Source organism: Capsicum annuum, chromosome 11, assembly GCF_002878395.1.
Source record: "Capsicum annuum cultivar UCD-10X-F1 chromosome 11, UCD10Xv1.1, whole genome shotgun sequence".
Taxonomy (NCBI): Eukaryota; Viridiplantae; Streptophyta; class Magnoliopsida; order Solanales; family Solanaceae; genus Capsicum; species Capsicum annuum.
Window position 1 is genome coordinate 210870339 of NC_061121.1, and position 25227 is coordinate 210895565.

General features: G+C 30.9%; 1 protein-coding gene across 1 annotated transcript; it reads left to right on the top strand.

Annotated features, from left to right (window-relative positions):
• The first annotated feature begins 745 nt into the window (after window positions 1–745).
• On the top strand, window positions 746–25217 carry LOC107847595 (phototropin-1). The gene is made up of 25 exons (XM_016691954.2): window positions 746–1153; window positions 7250–7807; window positions 8376–8550; window positions 9667–9849; window positions 12788–12879; window positions 13761–14070; window positions 15297–15546; window positions 15810–15880; window positions 17790–17896; window positions 19043–19092; window positions 19338–19442; window positions 19899–19958; window positions 20048–20137; window positions 20464–20540; window positions 20671–20755; window positions 21263–21343; window positions 21571–21674; window positions 22234–22283; window positions 22717–22823; window positions 22952–23074; window positions 23308–23359; window positions 23484–23596; window positions 23712–23852; window positions 24710–24817; window positions 24941–25217. Exons 2-24 carry the CDS (start codon window positions 7261–7263, stop codon window positions 24812–24814), a joined length of 3078 nt encoding a protein of 1025 aa, XP_016547440.2. The 5' UTR covers window positions 746–1153; window positions 7250–7260; the 3' UTR covers window positions 24815–24817; window positions 24941–25217.
• Window positions 25218–25227: the final 10 nt, after the last annotated feature.

The window sequence follows — 25227 nt, forward strand, 5'->3', positions numbered from 1 at the left end:
ATACTGCTCATATTGTTGTTGTTTTTTAGATAGCTCTATAAACTGATTTACTAGTGTGTTTGTGAGTAATGTTTTTCTTTTAGTTTTGAGTTTTCTTAGGTAGAGTTGCTTAAATTGTGTTGGCTAGAGTTAGTCAATTTTGAGAGAGCTTTTTGACATAGTTATTGAGTGAGGATTGTAACAGAGTTATTGCAATCTATTGGAACTTAGAGCTAAGTTCAAACCGAGTCTGTAATCGTGATTCATTCTAATAATAGTGGAGTTTGAGAGAGTCTGTGAGTACATATCGTGATTTTTCTTATTTGAACAAAGAGGTTTCCACGTAAAAATTGATTGTATTCTTTACTTTCAGTTTTACTCTGGTGTTTCTGTGCGTTTGTCATAAATTACCTTTCAGGTACCTAATCCCTTAGTGGTGGTGGATCCCTGTGTTTCAACATGGGAATTCGAGACGGAGAGGAGATGAGTTTGAAATGTCACTCATGAGACTCATTTTTCTTATTTCCGCTGGGAAAATCACTTTTCTTATTTATAAGAAATAAAATTTTCAAAATACTTTGGCCAATCAAACACTAAATTTTAAAAAAAAAAATTGAAAAATATTTGCCTTTATACTAAACACACCCTTAAAATCTTTTGTCACTACCATGCACATTTCGAATCCAATCTGCCAAACAAAAATATTTAAGCCCACAACTCATCAATGCAAGTGAGAGAATATAATGATACATTATATTCAATAGGGAGAGATCAAATCAAAAATTGATCTTCAACATTCTTCTTTTATTTTGATTCCAAGTGTTTTTGTATTGTGTTGATGATTGAAATGTGAAAGCATGGGGATGAGTGTTTAGCCATGTGAAAATCTAGGTGTACAGGCATGGGATGATAATTCTTCATGACAATCATTCTTTCTTCTTGCTTTTCTATTTAATTACCCTCTTCTTAGCCTTTTCTGCCAGTTAAAAGTTGGATACATTACTTTTTTTCTACTCCCAATATTTAAATCATTGGAGGCTTCTTTGTTTGTGGAGTATATATATAGATCAACTTCTGTGTGAAGTCTGCAGGATATCCATCCACTTATTACTTAACTCATCTGGTTATTCCTGCAATCAAAGGCAAAAGCATCAATATCCTACTTCTTTCCAAGGTATGTAAATTATGAGCCTACTAATTGTGAATAGTTGATAAAAGTTTAAGGGTTCATTTGGTTCCAAGGATAAGAGATTATAATTTTGGAATTATTTAATTTATTCATAAATAATAATTTTATCAGCATAAGGTAAGAATAAGGCTGTGTATAGACCATTCTCGTCAAACTTTACTTGTGAGATTACGCTGAGTATGTTGTTATTGTTATTGGACGTAGTTTGCTTCACATTTGATTGGACTTTTTTTATTTCAGAATTAGTTATACAATAATGTTGATATTATTTTAACACACATTAAAAGTAGGATAACAATTCAAGGGTGAGTAATCTCGGATAAAAGAATAAGAAGCTACATTTGCCCTTCTCTAAAGTTTTTCTGTCAAACTTTTTGAGCAAAAACAAGGTTAAAATTGAAAGTAAGAGTTTATTCCAATTTATCTATTTTAAATTAAACACATATTTTATTATTATACCTCATATTTCTCAGTTTTAGTTCAATGAATCAAATATCCACCAATTTCACAAAATAATTCCGTCATTGTTAATTCTAATATTACAATACCATTATTAGTAATCTTTGGGATAACTCATTTCCCAATCAAATGATCCCTCAGTGTTGAAAAGTATTTTTAAATGTGGAAATTGATTTTATAAAAAAGCATTATGTATTTGAATAGAGGTACTGAAAGTGTTAATTATAAACAATTAAAATATTTGAATAAAATAAATATTGAAAAATGATTTTTTTATTAAATGATTAAAATACCTTTAAAATTATTTACAGGGATCCTTTAATTTAGCTGAAACTGACTACTTTAAAATTGTTACACATCTCTCTCCTCAAGAACTTTGTTTCTAGTTTTTTTCATCCTCTCCATAAATCTAGTGTGTACGCAAATCGGTCCGAACACATTGTTAATTTTGAGTGCTATTTGTTCTAGTGATACAAGAATTTGATCATATACTAAAATGGATCAAACCTTTAGATAAAACAGAGATTAATTCAGTATGTACACCTTGTTGACTGAAAGTTTGATTGGTTTAGTGTACGGACGATATCAAAAATTTAGTTAAGAATATTCAAGATTTGATGTAGGTATATATAACATCCTATCTTCTCTGTGAAAAGACATAGGGGTCGGTTGGTAGAATGTTCAAAAAAAAAATAATGCATGTATTAATTTTAGGCATTATTGGTATCTTATTTGGTATATTTTTAACCTATGTATAACTAATGCAAGACATTAGTTATACGTTTTGTTGTGTATTGAGGTGTGTATTGTTATTGTCTCAAAATTTATAAAATTAGTAATGCAATGAATCTAATGCATGTATTAACATGATTAAAGATATAATTATCTCTCAAAGGTTTTTTTTACATCCTTTCCAATATATATATGGAAGGTATTTTTATAATTCTATTAAAAATATTATGTAATTCATGTTATTTTTAATGCATCAAACCGTTTAAGAAAAAATATAAGTATAACTAATGCAAACATAGCTAACATAAGCATTATTAATATTTCATATTTTGTATTGTCCTTATACACTACCAAACTAGCCCTTAAGATTTTTGACAAACAATAAGCACTTCACTAAGGGATCGTTTGGTTGGAAAATAAGTTATCTCGGGATTAGTTAGTTATCCCACCCTCAAGGATGAATAAGAAAAAAACTACAATTCTGGAATAACTAATCTCGAGATGAGCTATCCCATGCATTTTGTCCCAAACAAACATAGGATAAACTTCTCTTCTAAACTAATTTCAGAATTAGTTATCCTTATCTCTCCTATCAAACAATTCCTTAAGGGGTCGTTTGGTAGAGTGTATAAAAATAATATCAAATAAGGTATATTAGTAATGCCTGCATTATTAATGCAAGTATTAATAATGTTGGTATTAGTTATGCAATCATTATTTTTTACACAACGTTTGGTTTGATGTATTAGAGATTAAATATATTTACGTAATTTTTATAAAAAATATTTATTTACCAAAATATCCTTTTTTGTACACTCTTTTTTCAAGGGATAGAATGAAATGCAATCAACATGAACAAGTAGCACCATAAATACCCCAAAGGAAATACTGCGATTTTTTTTTTGGTTTTAAACCTTTTTTTTTTCTGATCTGAAAGTGGACAATGTAGTGTTGGATTCGAAATCAAGAGGGCGTCATGTGGAAGCTATTAGTTGCAAACTATTAGTTGCAAATAAGATGACAACGAAAAACAATACTAAAAACATAATTTTATTATATGGTTTGGCCAATTGGCCTACATATAAAAACCTAATATTAAAAAACATAAAATTAATAAGAGAAAAAATCTATAAAATTAATAAGAGAAAAAATCTTCCCCTAAATCAAAATCTTAAAAGATTACATTATGGATGTTATTATTGTGTTATGGTATGAGAAGAGGGTCTTCTATTTATAGATATCCAAAACCTTTCCTCCAAGAGAGAGGTTAGCCAAATATAAAAAAGAATTATATTTTTTCTTTCAGAAAAAGTAAAAGTAATTATGGTAACTTTTATTTTCCTTCTAAGAAAAAGTAAAACTTAAATATATTAAGAAAATCAGGGCAAAAAAACTAACAAACCTTTTCTTTTTGGCTTGATTTTCTTCAAAATATTCTTGATCCTCCTTCTTCTTGTGCATGATCTTCGTTCTTCATATATATTCTTCATATATCACTGTTGTTTGACATGTTAAAAATGGAGCTTTTGGGGTTAAAAAATATATTAGTCCTTTTCGGGTTAAAAATATTATAGCCCTTTTGCAGGGTTAAAAGTGAGCTTTATTTTTAAATATGTGATAGCAGGATTGTTGAAAATATGATTGACAATTATCTCCACATGTAGCTTTTGGACATATATCTTCATTATCATCAAATTGGTTGCAGTTTGATTTTGAAACCACTTTGAATCTGTTTAATCTCGTCTCACCACACCATTGGACCATTGAACCGTAAGATCCGATACCACTTGTTGGGTTCAAAATCGAGAGGGCGTCATGCAGAAGCTATTAGTTGCAAATTATGAGACGATAAATAAGATGACAACGAAAAACAATACTAAAAACATAATTTTATTATATGGTTTGGCCAATTGGCCTACATATAAAAACCCAATATTAAAAAATATAAAACTAATAAGAGAGAAAATCTCCCCCTAAACGAAAATCTTAAAATACTACATTGTGGATGTTATTATTGTGTTATGGTATGAGAATGAGGTCTTCTATTTATAGGTGTCCAAAACCTTTTCTCCAAGAAAGAGTTTAGCCAAATATGGAAAAGAATTATATTTTTTCTTTCAGGAAAAGTAAAAGTAATTATGGTAACTTTTATTTTCCTTTTAAGAAAAAGTAAAATTTAAATATAGTAAGAAAATCAGGACAAAAACTTTAACACATAGCTTTTTCTTTTGATTTCCTGGTGGAGCCTATAACACAGAAAAGAAAAGAATGGAGGAATATAATATCTCCATGGCAAAGAACAACCAAATCTTCTAGGCGCAGGTGTTCATTCTCCCTATGACAACTTTTTAAAAATGATGGTAAGAAACTAGGGAATGAGATAATGATGGGAAAAGGAAGTGAAAAATATTTTGAGGAATAATAATGTCATTTAATAAATTAATGCATGTGTTAGAATCATTGTATTATTAATACATAGAAAATAGTGTGTATTACTAATACATATCTCAATACATAATAGAGTGTATAATTGATAGGCTAAAAAATATATCAAATAAGGTACATACACTACACATTAATTAATGGAAGCATTAGTTTTATCAATACACTCTACCGAACTAGCCCTGAGTGTTCTATTGCGGTTGATATTCCTCCTAACGTCATTGTCAAGACAGCAAAGGTAGGGCAATAGTGCTTTAAATATCGAACTACTGGACATGTAGAAACTAACTTGTGTGTGTGTTTAGCTACTTTTAGCTGTTCTTATTATTGGAGTACTCTTTTTTATTGACAATACTACCCTTCATTTGTGAGGAGCTCAAGCATTCGTAGTGCGATATCTGTTTTGGAGCCCGATTAAATCAAAATTTGTACCAAAAAGTTCCGCATAAGTGGTAAACTATTCCTTGATTAACAAAAGGGACTTCATATTCAGAATTCGAACTCAAAACTTCTGATGAGTACTCATAATCCTAGTTGATGATGGGAGTCTTATTCACCCACGTAAATCTCATCCGTGTATGGTCTTTCTCAAGTCTTGTTATTGTCATCCGAACTAACAGTAACAAATATATCATTTTCCAGCGACAAAGTCTTGCTCTTTTCAGTCCTCTGTCACAGAGGCCATTCAACTGCATTTAATATCTAGCTAAGCCACAATGACTTTTAATCTGTCCATGTATGTATATAATTATCATGATACTTTTGTAATATAAATCTATAAGTTGGTAATATTGCTGTTTAATTCTTATATGATGGGAAAAAAAAAAACTTAGATCCTTAGTTTGTTCTATTTTATATGGTATTCTGAATTCTTCTTAATATGTCCTTAAAGAAATGATACATTTACGCTTAATAACATACTTATAGTCAAAAAAATATATAAATATATCATGCCATGATCTAAATTACAACTGCTAAGGGTATTTTTGAATTTTCGTATGTACAGAAATCTTTGTACTCCCTCTCCCTCAGTTGTGTCACACTTTCTTTTTTAGTTCGTTTAAAATAATGTCACCCTTTCATAATTTAAAAAAATTTAACTTTAAAATTTATTTCTTACCCTTAATAAATAAATTTTAATTAGAGGAATATCTACTATTTATAGTATTTCAGACTATAAATTTTAAAAATCTTCATTTCTATTTTAAATTTTGTGTCAGGTCAAAAAGAATTTCACATAATTTAGAATAGATTGAATAAATAGATAGGAGGTTGTAAAAGATCCTTGAGGGTAGAAACTGAAAAATTAGTAGGTAGCTGTGTGTTATAGTGTTATTCCTCCATACTAGCAGTTGTAGTATTGCACCATTAGTTTCATCTCATTTGATTTCTAATTTGAACTTTTTTTTCCTTGAGCCTCTCTACCTAGAGATAAGATGCTATACTCTCATACACATAATCTCAATATGTGTAATTATACAAAATATGTGTTATTATTGTTGAGTACTATTTTTTTTAATTACGTTTTTTTATATTATTTTTTATTCTGAGTCGGAATCTATTGAAAACAGTCTTTCTACTTCTTTTGAGACAGTGGTATGAACTGAGTATACTCAACCCTCTCAGACCCAGGGGCGCTCTACCGTTCAAAGAACTAGACGACCGCCTTAAGCCCCCAACTTTGAGGGGCCTCGTTTTTTCGCAATAATAATTTACAGATTTTTTTTAATAAAAAATATTACGCATTATTTGTAGAAAAATAATGTTTTTATATAAAAAAGGAAGTTATTAGAAGTTTGATATAGAGGGAGTATTATATCTCAAAAAAGATTCAATGCATTGATTATATTAATAATCAAAATTATATTTTTGAAAAAACGTCGATTATATAATTTTAAAGATGGACTTAATTAAAAAAAGTTAATTTTTTTCCTCGAAAAGTCAATTCCTCCATTTGATTGTGGCCTTAGGCCACTAATGTGCTTGAGTCGCTCCTGCTCAGACCTTGTTTCGTGTGATTACACTGAATATGTTGTTGTTGATTACTATTCTTTACTAAAATTTTGTAGTCCAATCAAAAATCGCCACCTAAATAGAAAACGATGGGAGTAGCATATATACTTCCTCCGTTTTAAAAAGAATGATCTACTTTGACTTGACACAAAATTTAAGAAAATAAAGATTGTGGCCTTAAATTAAAGTAGTGTCAAATGTACCAAAATGCTCTTTAATCTTGTGATCATAAACATGTCATGTGGAAGGTTGAAATTAAAGTATTGCTAAAAAGAAAAAAAGGACATTTTTTTTTAAACAGATTAAAAAAAAAAAAAGGTTTTTAAACTGAGAAAGTACTTTTTTGTGTGTGTGTAAATGAGATAAATATCAGAGTATGCACACACATATATATTATTCTGATACAGACATGAAATTAACTATTTGTATACACAGAAACACTCATCATGGAAGAAGAAAACAAGCCACAATCTCCTCTTATACCACCACTCCCTAGAGATCCAAGAGGTTCATTAGAAGTATTCAACCCTTCAACGTTCTCTAACAATTCCCGCCCAACAAATCCAGTTTATCGATCACAGCCTTCATGGAAAGCCTGGTCTTCCAACGATCCAATTACTACATCAACAATACCAGAAACACATGAATCAGAGGAAGTATTGAAACCTCCCAAAACTAACAATGACGAAGTTGCTCCAATCACGACTTCATGGATGGCAATTGCTCCAATGTCTACTACGCAAATTGATGCTTCTTCGATAAGTCGGAAGAAGGAAGTAGCATCTGCTAATGATATTGATGGAAATGATGCTGCTGCTCAGAGAGCGGCGGAGTGGGGACTGGTGTTGAAAACTGATGATGAGACGGGGAAATTGCAAGGAGTTAAAGTTAGGACTTCTGGTGATGATCAAAATGGTGGTAAAACAGAGAGTTCCAGAAGGAATTCTGGCAATTCTTATAGGAGTTCTGGTGAATTTTCTGATGATGGTGCTGGTAAGTACGTATGTATGAAAATTTTAATAGTTCAGTTGGTTATTTATCTAAACTTTCACCTTGTCGGTGAGATTCAGTTTTCCCTTCCTCTGTCCCAATTTTCAAAACAAAAGAAAACGTTTATATGCAAATCTAAGTTATATACACTTCAAATTCAAATACTATAATTTTTTTTAAAACTTATGCTATCAATTCAAAGTTTTCAGGACTTTTTCATACTCGATGTTTATACTGTATCACACATTTTTAAGATAAAGGATTCATGTAGATAATTATTTATCTAAACACTTAAAAAAGTTTGTATTCGTCATTTAGACAATCAAATTTTTAACCTCCTCGAAGCATGGAAAAGAAGGAACCATAATAGACTCGGGGAGCTAAGAGAGATTGAAAAGGTTTAAATCAGACTGTACTTAGTGTCTTTATCTCTCTAAAACAAACTGGCAAATTGCAATTATAATTTATATTAACTTGGCAATTTAGAGTACTAATTTAGTAATACCATGGTCATATAAAATTTGAGTTTTGTGTAAATTATTTGTCTCTTTGATGATTTGGGAAAATACAGGTAAAGAGAGGGGAATTCCAAGAGTTTCAGAGGATTTAAGAGATGCTTTATCAACATTTCAACAAACATTTGTGGTGTCGGATGCAACCAAACCCGATTACCCAATTTTGTATGCAAGTGCTGGATTTTTCAAGATGACTGGTTATACATCAAAGGAGGTTATAGGCAGGAACTGGTATTAATAATAGATTATTTCCAACGTTTTGATTTATTTGTCTGAATTTAACTTGATACGAAAATTATAAAAGTAAAAAAAGCTTTTAAATCATATGGTTTTAAAGCAAAAATATGTAGAATATTGTATGATGTTCTTTAATTTTATGGTATTTAACATGTTATGAAAAAATTAATTAAAGAACTCTCCAAAAATGGAAAAAGATATTCTTTTGGGTCAGACTAAAAAAAATAATAACAAACATAAATTGAAATAAGGGAAAGGGTGTTGACATTGAATTTTTTTTCCCCAACTTATTGGGGGCTTTAGCTTGTGTTTGGATTTTTTCCGCCTAAAAGAAAGTGATTAAAAGGATTATTTGTCTTTTTCAAACATTTTTAAAAAATAAAAATATTTAAAAGGTAAAAATTATTTAAAATAAATCAATTTAAACATCCTCGGAGTATATAATTTGATGTTTATTTTCTTGTTTTATTTAAATGGTCATATTGGTGCATTGAGGGAACGGTAATATTTTCATTTAAGTTATAGTCACAATTTTGAGTTGTAAAAGTCACCACTAATATTTGTATTAGAATAGGTTGTCTGTGTCACACTTTTGGGTGCAGCTCTTTCACACCCTATGTGAATGAAAGATATTTTTGTGCACCAAATTGATTTTTTGGTCTAACATGATATATTTTCGTTGTTTTGAAAAAAATTGACTTTTTGTTAAACCATTTAAAGAAAATGATTCTTTGCAACACTTTAATTCTAACTTTTCATGTTTTGTGTTTAAGATCGTAAGATTAAAAAATATTTTGATATATTTAATATTTTAATTTAAAATTACAAGATTCAATTTTTTTTATTTTTTAAGACTTTATGTCAAGTTAAAAAATGTCATTCTTTTTTAGACGAAGGGATTACTAAAAATGAGAAATTTTTTCTTTTTTTAATTGTTTGGGTGGGGTATAGCCTTAAAACAATTGCGAAGTCATCTTTGTATGAGCTATGTTACAAATTTGAATCGTAAATATAATTATTACTAATATTTATATTAGGATAATTTGTATCTATTACACTCATTAAATGCGACTCAGTCTGAATCTTACATGAACACGAAATGTTCTGTAGTCGATTCATGCAGGGTGCGGGTACGGATCCAGAGGATGTGGCCAAGATCCGAGAAGCATTGGAATCGGGTTCAACTTACTGTGGAAGATTACTGAATTATAAAAAGGATGGGACCCCCTTTTGGAATCTCCTCACTATTGCACCAATCAAAGATGACGCTGGCAAAGTCCTCAAATTCATTGGGTAAAACTCTAAAAACCACTTTTCATAATTTTTTTTCCCCCTTAAATAATGATAATAAATTAACAACTATAGCCATGTAAAGATACAACATGTGTAAGACCATGAATAAATGATATTATGAGTAACATATTAATTAACATCGTAAATTTTCAAAGTGATTTTTCTTTTTGAAAGTTCTGTATTGAGTTAAATGACATCACACGAATTAAAATTGAGGGAGTAGGTCGAAACTTCCTCCGTCCCATTTTACCCGTCTTAAATTGGTTAAGTTGATGTCCCATTTTACTTATCAAGATAAGGTAAATTTTTTTTCATGTTTTATCCTTTGCATTAATTACTTTTTCTTTAAATTAAAATGTAAACATCATTTAATAGAGATACTTTGGTAAACTAGTCATGTTATTTATTATTTTTCTTAATTGTTGTATCATCCCAATTTGAGACAAGTAAAATGAGACGGAGGGAGTAGTAAATATGTAACTTAAAGTTTTTCCATTGATAACATCAAAACACACTCCCTCCTTTTGTTTTTAGTCCGTCTAAAAAAAATAACTTCTTTTTTTTTTTAACAGTTTTTTAATTTTAACTTTTCACATGCTTAAAATCATAAGATTAAAGAACATTTACGCTTAACATATCTTTAGTTGTGAATGTGAATTACTAAATATTATATATATATATATATATATATATATATATATATTATTTATTTATAAAATTTTGATTTTTCGGTTTAACCCATTTTAAAAAAAAAACCGAAAATCGAACCGAAAAATTAAAATTTTAAAATTACAAACCAAATCCAATCCGAAAAATTGAAATCAAAATTAAATTTCGATTTAACTTTTTTATTTTTTAGTTTAAACCAAAATATGTCCACCCGTAAGTGTTCTGACCTTTTGGTCTTTGATGAAAGGTGTTTATGACTTTGCAACCCTCTCTCCTTGGAAAATGACATACTTAAATAATGGTCGAAGAATTTCTTTTATAATTCTGAAAGGTGTTTATCACTTTGCAATCCTCTCTCCTTGGAAAATGACATACTTAAATAATGGTCGAAGAATTTCTTTGATAAATTATAATGGCCCAAAGTTTAAATGTTGAAAGAGTAGCGTACTAGTCTGTGTTGTGTGCTGAGTGGGGAGTTCCCTCATCTTTTCAATCATTCTTGCTTTTTCTTTGGTTACCAGCTGGACATTGTCCTCATCTTATCCATGGAGAGATTCAATACATGATTAAGATAGGGAGATAATATAGTGGGCCTTAATAATAATGAACCCACAAAACTTTTTGCGAACTCCTATTTCATCCTTGTTTTGCTTGTCAACTTTTGGACTGATATTTTCATGCCCCCATAGCTAGCATAATTTTTGGACTAATTTATCCTATTTGAGAAATGATATGATATAATTTCAAGCTAGATGGAATAAGGTGGGTATTTCTGGATAAATTATGGAATGTAATTTATAATGTGTTTGGTAAACATACAATTAAATTGATCCCACAATAAATTTATATTATCTACTAAATTCGGTGTAAATTTTATTCCAAACTTAATCCTAGGATGTCCCACCTTATCTTCCATACAAACGACCACATACAACTTGTTAGATTGAAAAACGAAAGCTACACATTTCACCGGTTAACTAAAAATAATTATATTTGCTAATCAAATATATAAAAGTATATTATATTTTCTATAAAAATGTATACTTTACGTATATAATATATTATTATATAAAAGTAAATACATTTGATAACTATTTATTGTAATTTTTCAACTTAAAAAAAAAATCTTTGATGAATAAATTCTCCCTCAACTTCTTGTCCATGATGGTAGAGGTGGGCCTTAATATGATCTAACATTTGCATTTCCTGATGACATAATTATTATTCTCTTTGTTTTATTTTTTGATTCATTTTATGTCGTACCGTTTTATTTTAATTAAATATAAAATTTGTGATTTAAACAACATATACATATTAATGTGATTGCAAATCATCTCATTGGGATAGGAAAAGGTGTAAGATTAAATTATTTTTTAGTATAAAAGCTATCTTTTTTCTGAAATGAAATGAAAGTACATCACATGAATTAATTAAATTTATTTTCACGTGCAAAATAAAGAGTAGTTAAATTTTAATTATCCATATGCGATAGAAGAGAGAGAGAGATGATGACTACTAACTCGTAAAATTTTTACTTTTATGTCTTTTCCTACACAAGCTTCCCTCGTTATAAAGTATCGCAGACGCATAAAAAAGACTCTTCGAAGTTGATAGTTTGTAATATTGTGAAAGAAGTAAAAAATATAGAATCATGCATAAAGCCTCACTAAAGAAATGAAAAGAGAAAAGGAAAAGGAAACATAAAATATGTATATATTCACATCGCCCTACATAAATTTAGTTATTGATATACTAACATATATTTAGGGAAAAATTAGAAATATCATACTTATTCCCTTAATTATGAGTTTCTTAACAACAGTTTCATAATTACATAATATAGCAAGTTGTATTTTGTGTTTTTGCAAACTGTTGCTACAAAAATACAAATACATATGATTTTTACTGTCCTTATGATCGATTTGTATATTGTATTTTTGCAGACTGTTGCTACAAAAATACAAACACATACAAATAAATATGCTACAAAATGTAATTTGATAAAAGTGTTGCTATTTTTTGTAATTTAATACTTAAGTATACTACTTTATGTATTTTTTCCCATAATTTATTAAATACATTTTTCCCTTCTTAGATTACTGCTCATGAGATAACTCTATGTGATTTATGGGTTATTTCAAACTATTTAAGTGTTTATGAATAAACATATCCATAAAATAATGCATTCCTTAAATCTGCTGGTATATCATAGTAATTATTAAATGTATACAAATTTAATTTGATAAAATTAAATATGATTTTTTGTCAGAATGCAAGTGGAGGTAAGCAAGCACACAGAAGGCTCCAAGGAAAAGACTGTTAGGCCCAACGGGCTTCCCGAATCATTGATACGCTATGATGGTAATATTATTCTTATTATTAATCATAATTTTTTATATATATTTTTAAATATTTTAAATTATTAATTATTATTATTCAAAAGATTTCATATAATTTTCAAATATATATATATATATATATATATATATATTTTAAATTTTTTAAAAAGAAACTAAAATATTCTATTGTCAAAATTACTTTAAAAAAAATTTGACTCTTGAAAAACATGTGGTATGATTAAATTAGAACATGGAGAGTATTCGATTATTAGCTTTGATGGGAAATGAATATATTTAATGTGAATAGTAAAGGTGGTTATTGTACTTGGCTTAGATGGGACACAATTGGAAAGGTTAAAGTGAGCTGACTAATAAATATATAATTGGGCGATCAAAACTTGAGAATATTGAACGGATCATATTTTCATGAGGTAATTTTGATACCTCTTGTTATCGCTCTGAGATTTAACTTTTATCCATTAACAATATTCTAAAGTAAGAGTAAGAGGAATCAGTAACTTTCTGCTGTAATAGGTTAAGTGCATGTTTGGATTAATTTATTTTAAACTAAAATAACAAAACTAGCCAAAAGTTATAACTTATAATTTCTAAACTTATGATTTTTGGCTAGCCTATTTGGATTAACTTCTTTTAAGTGTTTTAAATGAGAATAACTTAGCACTTTGTCAAAAGCCAAAAGTCAATTTAAACAGACTTTAATATACACCGAATGATTTTGACAATGTACATAAGTTATCGCCCTTAAAAATCATACTATTATATTAAACTACATAATATAAGTGTATTTTTGAAATAAATACTTTTCAAAATAAGTTAATTTTAGAAACTTGATCAAATAGATTTTTAGTAGTATAATAAACTATAGTTGTTTGTTGTTGGCAGTACGTCAAAAGGAGATGGCTGGTAATTCAGTGAATGAGCTATTGGAAGAAATAAAAAAGCCAAGAAGGGCAAGAGCTCTTAGTGAATCAACAAATAATAGACCAACTTCCATGAGAAAATCAGAAGGAGATCAAATTGAACAAGACAAACAGGATATTGGCATCACTACTCATAAGTTAAATTTAGTGAACAAAGCACCAGCAAGAAGACATTCACATGCTGGTACAAGGACAACCACCATGCAGATGGAAAAAATTAATGAAGTCCCTGAAAAGAAACCTAAAAAAGCTCCTCGTCTATCTTTCATGGGGTAATCAATACTTGCTTCCCTATTCTCAATACATCGTATCTATGTTGTTCGGACTCTCCAAAAATACTGTCGCAATCATGTTGAGTCCTTAAAAAATGCACTACCTTGAAGAGTCTTAGCATCATAATTCATAGTATCATATTGCATGATATTGTAAAAATATTTTTAGAACTAGGTTACTTATAAGGTAATTATATATACGTGTCGATTTATATGGTCATACTTATTAAGTAGGGGTGTGCAAAAATCAAACCGATCGATAAACCGAACCGATAAAAATGTTATTGTTTTATTGTTATTGGGTTAATGATTTTTTAATGGCTTTATAAAAAAAAATTATTGGGTTATTGATTCGGTTCGATTTTTTCTTATTGGGTTATTAGTTAAACCGATAACCCAATAAATATATATATATATATATATATATATATATTTCTCTTTAATTTCTACAAATTAACAAACTTATTATTTCAATAATACAAACTCTTAATTTTTCCTAACAACATTTAGTCAAAACTTGACGATTCTTGTAAATTAAAACACATTATGTAGGATTTTTGGTTGCAACTAAGATTCGATTTTTTTTCATGTTAGTTACTACTATTTCTATTTTATGAGTATTGTTTTATCAGTTAAACTGAAAATCGAATCATTAAGGACTAGAAACCAATAACCGATAAAAAATATCTTATTGGTTTGGTTATTGGTTTAGCATATTTAAAAATAAAAAATCGATAAATCGAACCGATAATATATAAAACCGAACCAAATTGCACACCCCTTATATTAACTAATTGGTAACCTGATAAAATGGTAGTAAAATTAAAATAACTAACCTATTACAATAGGTTAATTAAACTACCTGAGAAAAATTTGGTCCAAGGAATTAATTAGGTGGGTGTTGTCCCAATGTATATTTTGGGATTAAATTTATTTTCTAAAATTAATATTAGTAATTGTTTTTATACCAAATATTTTTTAGTACTTATTATTTCATATAGAAAGTGGGATTGGTTATCCTAGTTGTAATCGTGATTGAAATAACTTAGATTTTGAACCAAACCACCCCATTAGCATAAAAAGAAAAATGATCATTAAAAGAATATATACATTGTATATCTATACGTAGAACTTATTAAAGTACTCTTGAATTACACATGACCCTAAACCTGCATGCATGCATGCACGTCCAATATATAAATGTGACATTACGACATATTATACAGGATTATGAAGAAAAACCGTTCTAGTACTACTAGGGCTAATGAGGATGATGATTTTGAGGCAAGGATGACTATGGATAACGATGATAACGACGACGAAGATGATGACAGTGACAACGATGGACGTCCAGTTAGTGTTGATGACAAAGTGAGGAAGAAGGAAATGAGGAAAGGTATTGATTTAGCTACCACACTTGAACGTATTGAGAAGAACTTTGTCATTACTGATCCAAGGCTACCTGATAATCCCATCGTAAGACTACTTTCCCCTCTTTATAATTAATTCAAATAATTACTCCATGTGCTTTAATTTGTTTGTTTTACTTTCCTTCTTAGTCCGTTTGAAAAAGAAAGATTGAAAAGTCGTCATTACTTTCTTAAAGTTTGTGTCCAAGTCAAAATCAGACAATCAGATTGAAACGGAGAGAGTAATTCACATCAAATGCTTGTATTTGTTGTTTTTTCTTGCTATCTCCATATTGATTGTAATTATGGCGTTTGTGTTTGATAAATCAGATATTTGCATCGGATAGTTTCTTGGAGCTGACGGAGTACAGCCGTGAAGAAATCCTGGGAAGAAACTGCAGGTATATATAGATGATGTTAATTCTTTGATTGTCATAAAAAATTTGAATTGCTGAATTAATTTGTATTGTCATAAAAAATTTGAAGACCCAAATTAAAAGGGGGGGGGGGGGGGGGGGGGGGGGGGGGGGGGGTGGGGGGTTAGTTACCAATATATATTATTCGCCCATCTAATTTATCAAAAATGGTCGAAGTATACACTACAAACACACTCGGTTGCATATGGCGTGTATACTTATGTATATTATATGTATGTGTGTTCGCACACACACTCCCTCTGTTTAAAAAAGAATGACCTAGTTTGACTTGACATATAATTTAAGAAAGTAAAAAAGATTTTTGATTCTAACGGTCCTAAATTAAAATTATGTCAAATGTACTAAAATGTCCTTCAAGTTTGTGGTCTTAAGCATGACGCGTGTAAAGTAGAAATTAAAATATTATTAAAAAAGGAAAAAGGTCATTCATTTTGAAACAGATTAAAAAGAAAAGTAGATCATTATTTTTTAAACGAAGAGAGTATATATTTTTAATAAGTATCTGAAAATAGAAAATATAGCATGACCCTGAAAAAATAGTGTCAATCTTTTTCTAACGATATGAGACAAGAAGCAATCTAAAGAAAGAAGTTTGTTGATAATCATATACTACTCAAGAAAACATTATGTTACAAATATTAGCTTCCAAAGAAACATGATGTTTGGAGTAAGAAATACGTTTTTCTAAAACTATTTTTTAATTTATTTACACAACGGGATTAGTACGATAAGACATAAGCCTCTTGCTTGGACTTTTTCATTTGAGTTTCACTTTTATTACTTACATAAAAAAAAAAAAAAAACATCTCTAGACACCTCACCTAGTGTATTTGCTTTAGAAAAAGGCTTCCTAAGAAAGATTAATCAAAATTTATTCAACTAGTTTTCTTATTTGGGGAAAACAAACTAAAGAAAATGACTCAAAACTCTTGAGTTGCTCAACAACAACATGTTGGGTTATTGGCTTTTTCCCTTTGCTATGTGGATAAATAAATCTAATTTGGACCAATTCACTTTTGTTCATAGACTCATTACTACGAGGCATATATATAAATCCTTTTTAGGTCTTATTCACATCACAAAAAGAGAGTTTTCAGTAGCCAAAGAGAGACAAACAAAGATTTTCGTCTAAAAGTTTCAGCCACAGCTATCAACTTTAAATTGCGATTCTCGCTTCGTTTCTTATTTGATTGAGCCGATTTTTGGACTGCTTGTTCCTCTCATCTCAATCTTTGATTAGAAACTGACGGAGTTGGATTTGGTGTCTTGTAGCTCCTGTTCTTCATTCTCAAACAATAGCTACGTTTTGGTACTTTCGCTCCTTTATTTCTCTAGTGTTTGGTGCTGTGGTTTATTTATTGTTACTCATTGTTTGACACTTGTTTTGCGGCCATTTTAAAGAACAATATTGTAACTCTTGGTGATTATAGTAGAGATTTTGGTCCCGTGGTTTTTTACCCTTCACACCGAAGGATTTTTCACGTAAATTTGGTGTCTCTTGTTCTTGGCTTTATTCTTATCTTATCGTATTTGTGTGATTGGTTATTTGCTGCCATATTACTTTGTTTTGCTTGAATTTTCTTGTCTCCTCTTGATTCAAATTAAAAGGAAAAGTTTACTTGAGTACTTTCCGTTGCTACCCTGTCGGGCACTTTGTTAGTGTCCTTACCTTTCCCAACACAACATAGCTAGTATAATTTGATATATAGTGTCTCGAAAGGTTAGAATATACACAAAACTTATTTCTACCTCATTGAGGTAGAGTGACTATTTTCGAAATGATCCAGAATTCTTGAGTTGTTTAAAGTTCATATATGTCTCACTGACACTTTCACATTTGCTGGTGGTTTTTTTTTTCCATTGTTATATATAGGTTTCTTCAAGGCCCTGAAACTGATCCAGCAACTGTGAAGAAAATCAGACAGGCAATTGATAATCAAACTGATGTCACTGTCCAGCTCATTAACTACACTAAGACTGGTATGCTAGCTTTCCATAAATTTCCATTCTTCTCATATTTGTATATGTGTTTAATTTCTATTACATACATATGTTTAATTTCTAACGGTAAAATTAGATAATCTAAATAAAGTAGAATTAATAACTTAAAAAACAAGGAAGGTAACGCGCTAGAACAAGTCATATTACCGGTAGCGCAGAACAAATTATATTATCAGTATATAAAAATTAAATCCCATATGTATATTGGATCAACCAGTAATTAATTTCATATTGTTAATCAAAGAAAGGAAAACTTTGTTTACTCAAATTTAGTAAATTGTCTAAATTTAGTAAATTGTCTTTTTTTTTCTCTTCCTCTTTTAATCTTAAAGACACTGATTTAATTTTGTTTTACTTGAAGAGATGTAACAAACTTAGGTCCATTTGATCATGAGAAATGAGAAATGAAATCATGATATTATCGAAATCATTTGAGATGAAATTGAAATTTTATTTGAACTTGCATTTAAAATTTTTCAAGTTATAATTTTTCTAATGGACATAATAACCTCATAAGTTGTAAAAACTATCAAAAATTTTCCATTTTTATATAATCTTAGCAAATATGCAAAAGTTGATAATAAAGTATAATACACTATCAAAAAGCTTTTTCTTTTAAGAAAAAACAACATTTATTAATTGATCTTGTAGTACAATTGTACATGATCAGCTCTAGTATATTACTCTTTAGTATAATTCTTCGATATAGTACACATAATCTCCTCACGTTGAAGATGCATTGCTCCATTAAATAACCGAGAACATGAAGCTAAATTGTTACTTTGAGTTGTTTATTGGTCCACATCAAGATTAATAATATCAACTATAAATTAATTATCAATGTCTGAAATAAATGATCAATAAATATAAAATAACCTGTTTTTTTTTTATAAAATATAAATTTGTGGGTATTTGAAAAAAAAAAGTGAAATTGTCAAATCAAGAAGAACTTGGGATTTCATCTCACAGACTTGAAATCACGAGATGAAATCACATGTTCAAACACTGATTTCATCTTAGGATTTTAAACCACGAGATGAAATCCCATGTCCAAAATGTGAGAATATTGGATTTTTTCGTAGGTATTTTATTGTTGAAGCAACTGATATTCCTTATAAAATTCAGGCAAAAAGTTCTGGAATTTGTTCCACCTGCAGCCTATGCGTGATCAAAAGGTATTTATGTTAATATAGTTCTCTGACTATGTTGCTCCAACTCTTCAAAAATGCCATCGGTGCATGTTGGATCCTTCAAAATTAGTACATTTTTTAAGGGTTCGACACTGGTGCGGCAACATGTTTAGAGAGTCCGAGCAACTTAGGTTATCGATGTTGAAATAAAAGTGTTGCTACTCTGAATGTATTGTACAAAAACTGCATAAAAATTAGTATTATTCCATGGCTTTTGTGTCAATATTCAGGGTGAGGTACAATACTTCATTGGAGTGCAACTAGATGGAAGTCAGCATGTGGAGCCACTACAGAACAGTATCCCTGAAGACAAGGCAACAGAAAGTGCAAAACTGGTTATACTCTAGTCCTCGTGTTGCCTTTATTTTACATAAGTTTTTGCTATTCTTTACACTTATGTCACTACAACAAAAACAGTTTTTAACAGCAATAAATATGCATTTTAACTAAGAGTGTTAAAACTTTTACCAGCATTAGCTAGTTGCATCCCTATAGGCTTTTAGAGGCATTTAGAAAGAGTACTAAAATGTGATTGTCACTAGTAATTTCCTCTAAAAGTACATATTTAGCGACAATTAAGCTATTGCCGTTAATTAATTGCTGCTAAAGATCATTTTTGGTGTGTGTTTCGTAGAGATGTGACAGATACACAAGTACTCAAGAATGATCACTTATTTTGAGCATTTGTATACACGACATAAATTAACTCATGTTTGATGTGTCGTATATGATCTTCACTTTGAGTGGTGAGGCACTCTCTTGACAATGGTTTTCATTTGGTTCCCTATCAGGTGAAAGAAACTGCTGTAAATGTTGATGAAGCAGTTCGAGAGCTTCCAGATGCCAATTCAGTATGTCCAAAATGTTGAACATGACTGTTTAAGACTTTTTGTAGGTGTTTAATTGTATGAGGCTCACAAACTGCTGAACTGACCTGCAGAAACCAGAGGATTTGTGGAGAAATCATTCAAAAGTTGTTCAGCCAAAGCCTCACAGAAAGGACAGTCCATCTTGGAAAGCAATACAAAAGGTAGATAGGACTTTTTCTTACACTCTTCAATTGGTTTTTAATAAACAGTTATATATGTGCACATAAAATGTGCTAGCTCAGAAGAATGATAATGCCTCAAAGTTTCAGCATTCCTTCATTACGTTGTATGTCTGGATTTGTGATCCTTCAACATTATGCTGTTCACCTGCTGTGTTGGCTTTCGGAGTTTATTAGCATTGTATAAAGATCAACATTTCATAATCCATTCTCAGTATAGTATAAATTCTGTAGCCAAATATTCCCCTGATAATATTAGTTTGAGGCTTCACTACCCCTTTCATCACTGAGAGGTTTGTCAATTGCAGATTCTGGAGAGTGGAGAACCAATAGGCTTGAAGCATTTTAAGCCAATTAAGCCACTGGGATCTGGTGATACTGGCAGGTGTGTTTTATTAAGAACATGGCTGCCTCACTGTAAAGTGGATCAAATATTATAAAATGACGTATACAGTTGCCCCCAATGGATATTTATGCTCTCTTGGTTAACTGCGGAATAACTATTGAACATGCAGTGTGCATTTGGTGGAGCTTTGTGGAACTGGCCAGCATTTTGCTATGAAGGCAATGGATAAGACTATAATGCTTAACCGAAACAAGGTAGGGAGTTAAATTGCTAATCACAAATGCTGTTGCATCTTTTAGAGATTTAGAGATTATGTTGCTGTTCCCATCTTTTTCGATGGCATTTACAAAGTGACATAGTCGTGTGAAGCTTGTCTTTGGCTATACCGTTATGCATCTTTGGGAAGAGAAGATTTTGAAGGCTTCGTAGTTTTCTAAACTGGTTTCTGATTCCTTCTTTCTTGAATAGTTTATGATTTGCCTGGGTTACAGATAGTGTCCCTTTGAACTTACAAATTACCTACTCTTAACATTTGGCTTCTCCAATAGAATTGGTTTTTAAATTTAGGCATCTTATGCAATGGCATCTCTCTCTTCCACAATTGCTTTATTACGGATGCCATACAAAAATCTAAATCTAAATGTGATGGAAACTAAGAAATTTTTTGACTGGTGAATATGAAGCTCCGTTCCGTTCTAACATGTAAACTGATACTTTCATTATTCTATCATTAATAAGGAGCCTTTTATCTTTTATTGCAGGTGCATAGAGCTTGTGCCGAACGAGAAATCCTAGATCTGTTGGACCATCCTTTTCTTCCGGCACTTTATGCATCTTTTCAGGTTAGATACATGGAACTTGATGAGAGGGATCATACTTACGTAGTTCCCATATGTCAAAAAAATTGATATGAGTAGGAAATGTAAGTGCATGTAGACTTGAATCTGCATCGTGAAAAACTTAACCACCCGTGTTACTTCTGGCATAATCTACTCTCACCTCATTAATAAATGTGTACCATTGTGGTATTATTTACAATTTTGAATTATTGATCGTTTCTGTCTTTCAGACCAAAACCCATATCTGTCTAATAACTGATTACTACCCTGGAGGAGAGCTTTTCATGCTTCTAGACAGACAACCGACGAAGGTGTTGAAGGAAGATGCTGCAAGGTAAAGCATATGTATAACCAAATTTTAAAAATGAAATTGTCTATGGTCATTCCTATCCGAGAACCATTCTCCTGAGTTAGCTGAGACTTTGAGATCATATTGTCATGATCTTTTGAGCATTTCTAAAGATTTTTTCCATTTTGTTGCTTCTTAGACAATTTGCGTCCCTTAGTTCCTCCTTTAGGCAATGATATCCAAAAAAACTATTGGGATGAGACATCATACTGGAGACTAAGCCTACTATTATAACTCATAACTCACACCAGATTAAGACTAGACATTCTGACTTTGTACAACAACAACATACCCAGTATATTCCCACCAAATGGGGTCTAGGGCAACATTCCGACTTTGCAATCATGAAAATCCCATGCTACTGAATGTATCTTCGATATGCTGTCTATTAACCTAGCTTGATACAGTGGAATTTTTTGAGATAGACCCACTAGTAACAAGTTCATTAATATCTATAGGTGTCAATTTCAGTATATGAAAAATATAGCCAGCTTAACTTTGCTGCACCATTATCCAGTAACATAAAACTTTTTGTCTTGTGCAGGTTCTATGTCGCTGAAGTAGTGGTGGCATTGGAGTACCTTCATTGTCAAGGTAACACTTATATCCACATGTATTATATACACACAATAGATCTGAGTGATGTCAAAGCCTTTCTTTATTCTTTTTTAACCAGTCCAGTTCTACCAACTTTAGACTTAGCATGATTGAACAATTTCCTTTACCTTATTAGCTATTAAGGGGACCTCGTGTTCATGAATAAATGTTTGATGTATCTAACTTTTTCCGTTCTGTTCTTTATTTCAATCTATATACACCATTCACTATGACATTAGTTGTTTGGAGTGATTAATGATCGACAAAATACTTATCGTGAGTGATCTTCGAGTAAATGTGGCAATGCTGCAGATGGCATATCAATCAGAGACAAAACATAGCATATTACTATTTATTGCTTACATATGCAACATATCTAAAGAGTTGAAAAATTCATCTCCGTGTATCCTGAGTTATCTTTTGCCAACAGGTATAATTTATAGGGATCTGAAGCCTGAAAACGTCTTGCTACAGAGTGGTGGGCATGTATCTTTGACGGACTTTGATCTTTCGTGTTTGACATCTTGCAAGCCACAGGTACCTAGCTCTTTAACGTTTGCCGAATTTGCAAAATCTTTTTTATTTTCATGAGGTGACTATGCTGAAAAAAAAAAAAAATAGTAACTAATGAATGCCAATACATTGCTTTTTGGTGATTTGTACAGCTTTTGGTTCCAGAAATCAACGAAAAGAAAAAGCATCAAAAAGGTCAACAGAGTCCGATCTTCATGGCTGAACCTATGCGTGCATCAAATTCTTTTGTCGGAACTGAAGAATACATAGCTCCGGTTAGACTTTTTCTTTCCTTTCCCATATGATGTTTTCATCCTGCAAAGGGGCTACTGCTAGATTATAATTAACCTTTGTTTAAATATCGTGAATTCTTAAATGACTCCCTTTGAGATTTTCCTCAGAAAATGTAGCCTTTTTTCCTTTCACATTTAATAGTTTGTATTAAATGTTGAGTTGTGATTCTTGTATTCCTGCTCTTTAAACCATCTCTTTTCGCTTTATTTTACAGGAAATCATAACTGGTGCAGGGCACACTAGTGCAGTGGATTGGTGGGCTCTTGGTAATTCTTTAGAATCCATTTTCTCTTTTGAGTGCTGATACTACCTGATCTTCAATATTCACTGAGAACTTTTCACACGTTGCTTCTTTCTGCTATTGTTCACGAACAAATTGTTGCTTGGCAGGCATTCTTTTGTATGAAATGCTTTACGGTTATACACCATTCAGGGGAAAGACGAGGCAAAAGACATTCACGAATATACTACACAAGGATCTAAAATTCCCCAGAAGCATACAGGCATGAACTTAAGTGCCTCATCATGATAAATAAGATACTTCATCTTGTGGGAGGGTCTTTTCTTCCGCCAGCTACTAACTAAAACTGTCTGTCTATATATTTTCTCCTTTTCCAGGCTAGTCTCCAAGCAAAGCAGTTAATGTATAGATTGTTACACAGAGATCCCAAAAATAGGTTAGGATCCCGTGAAGGAGCAAATGAGATCAAGCAGCATCCATTCTTCCGGGGTGTGAATTGGGCATTAGTTCGTTGCATGGTATTGTTATGAACTCTTGCTTAACTTGTGAATCTTTTTCGTCTTATCATATATTTGATTCCAGCTACCATTTCAAGTCACTTGTTTTGTGCCAAACATTCTTAAAATGGTACAAGTCAGATGAATATGGGGCATAATGACATACAATTCACTGAAACAAGCCTGTGAAGGATCTAAATAAACTGCGATCATACATTGGTGACAGTTCGGGGGAGTCTGGGAATATCCCCGTACTCTTGTCCTAAGTTTACAAGTTCGGGTTTAACTTATATACAATTAACAAGAATTTTTACACTATAGACATATTTTAACTTGTAGCACGTAACCTATCTTATTTTCCAGGTTACTAATCCTACTATATGTGGACGCTTATTTGTCATCATTATTCAGATGACCTGATAGTGTGAATTCTTCTCCTCTGTCGGTGTACAAAAGTTAAACTGTTATTTCAGTTCGTGAAAGAAAATATTTGACCGATATTTTCAAATATAATTCTCGTCGCCTCCTTTGATTCTGGCCTTTTAAAAGAGTTTAAGTTACATACACAATCAGTGTAAAGAAAATACTACACCATCGGGTTTTCTTTACCCGTTATAGTTAGATAACTTGTCTTATTTCAAGATTACAAATTTTCTAAAATAACATGTTTTGTTCTAATGTGTCAAAGTAGAACTATGTGTGTGTGTATAGGCTCATAAGATGTTATTAGTCTTTTATTTTAAATGTGTTCAGTTTCTGTTTTCTCGTGTTCGTTTGGTTAAAAATTTCGGGAAAATATTTTCCTTCATACCTAACACACCCTTTGTGTCTATATATTTCATCTACACTGGAAAATAACATGTGAATCAACTCTTCAGAACCCTCCCAAACTAGATTCTGTTACTCTTTTGGGAACTGAAGATGAGAAAGAAGCAAAAGACATCAACCCTGAGATGGAGGATTTACAAACAAATGTTTTCTAAAAGGTACTAGTATATCTTTTGCTCATATTACATTATGACTCCGCTAACATAGAATGTTTTGTTTACCGAACTATCTTTTTTAATCTATAGTTGGAGAAGATAATGTATTTGTTCAATTTGCTGCAGAAATGATAGTATTATCTCCCAATCAAGTCAAGTGGATGGAGTGGAGAAAAGTGGTCCTAAGATCCTGCTTGCAACAGTTCATTTGTTTATTTTTGTATAGAAATGATGGTTTTCATTTGCTTTTTTTCTTTTTATGGTTCTTGATATTTGTGTTTTCTTTTTGTATGCATAGTTGGGTTGTTTTGTAATCCCAGTTTCATGAATTGTTCAGTTGATGTTGAGATAAATTAATCTGTTAAGTCTTAGTGTTCTTAATTTTAACTCACTTTTCATTCCATCCACTGACA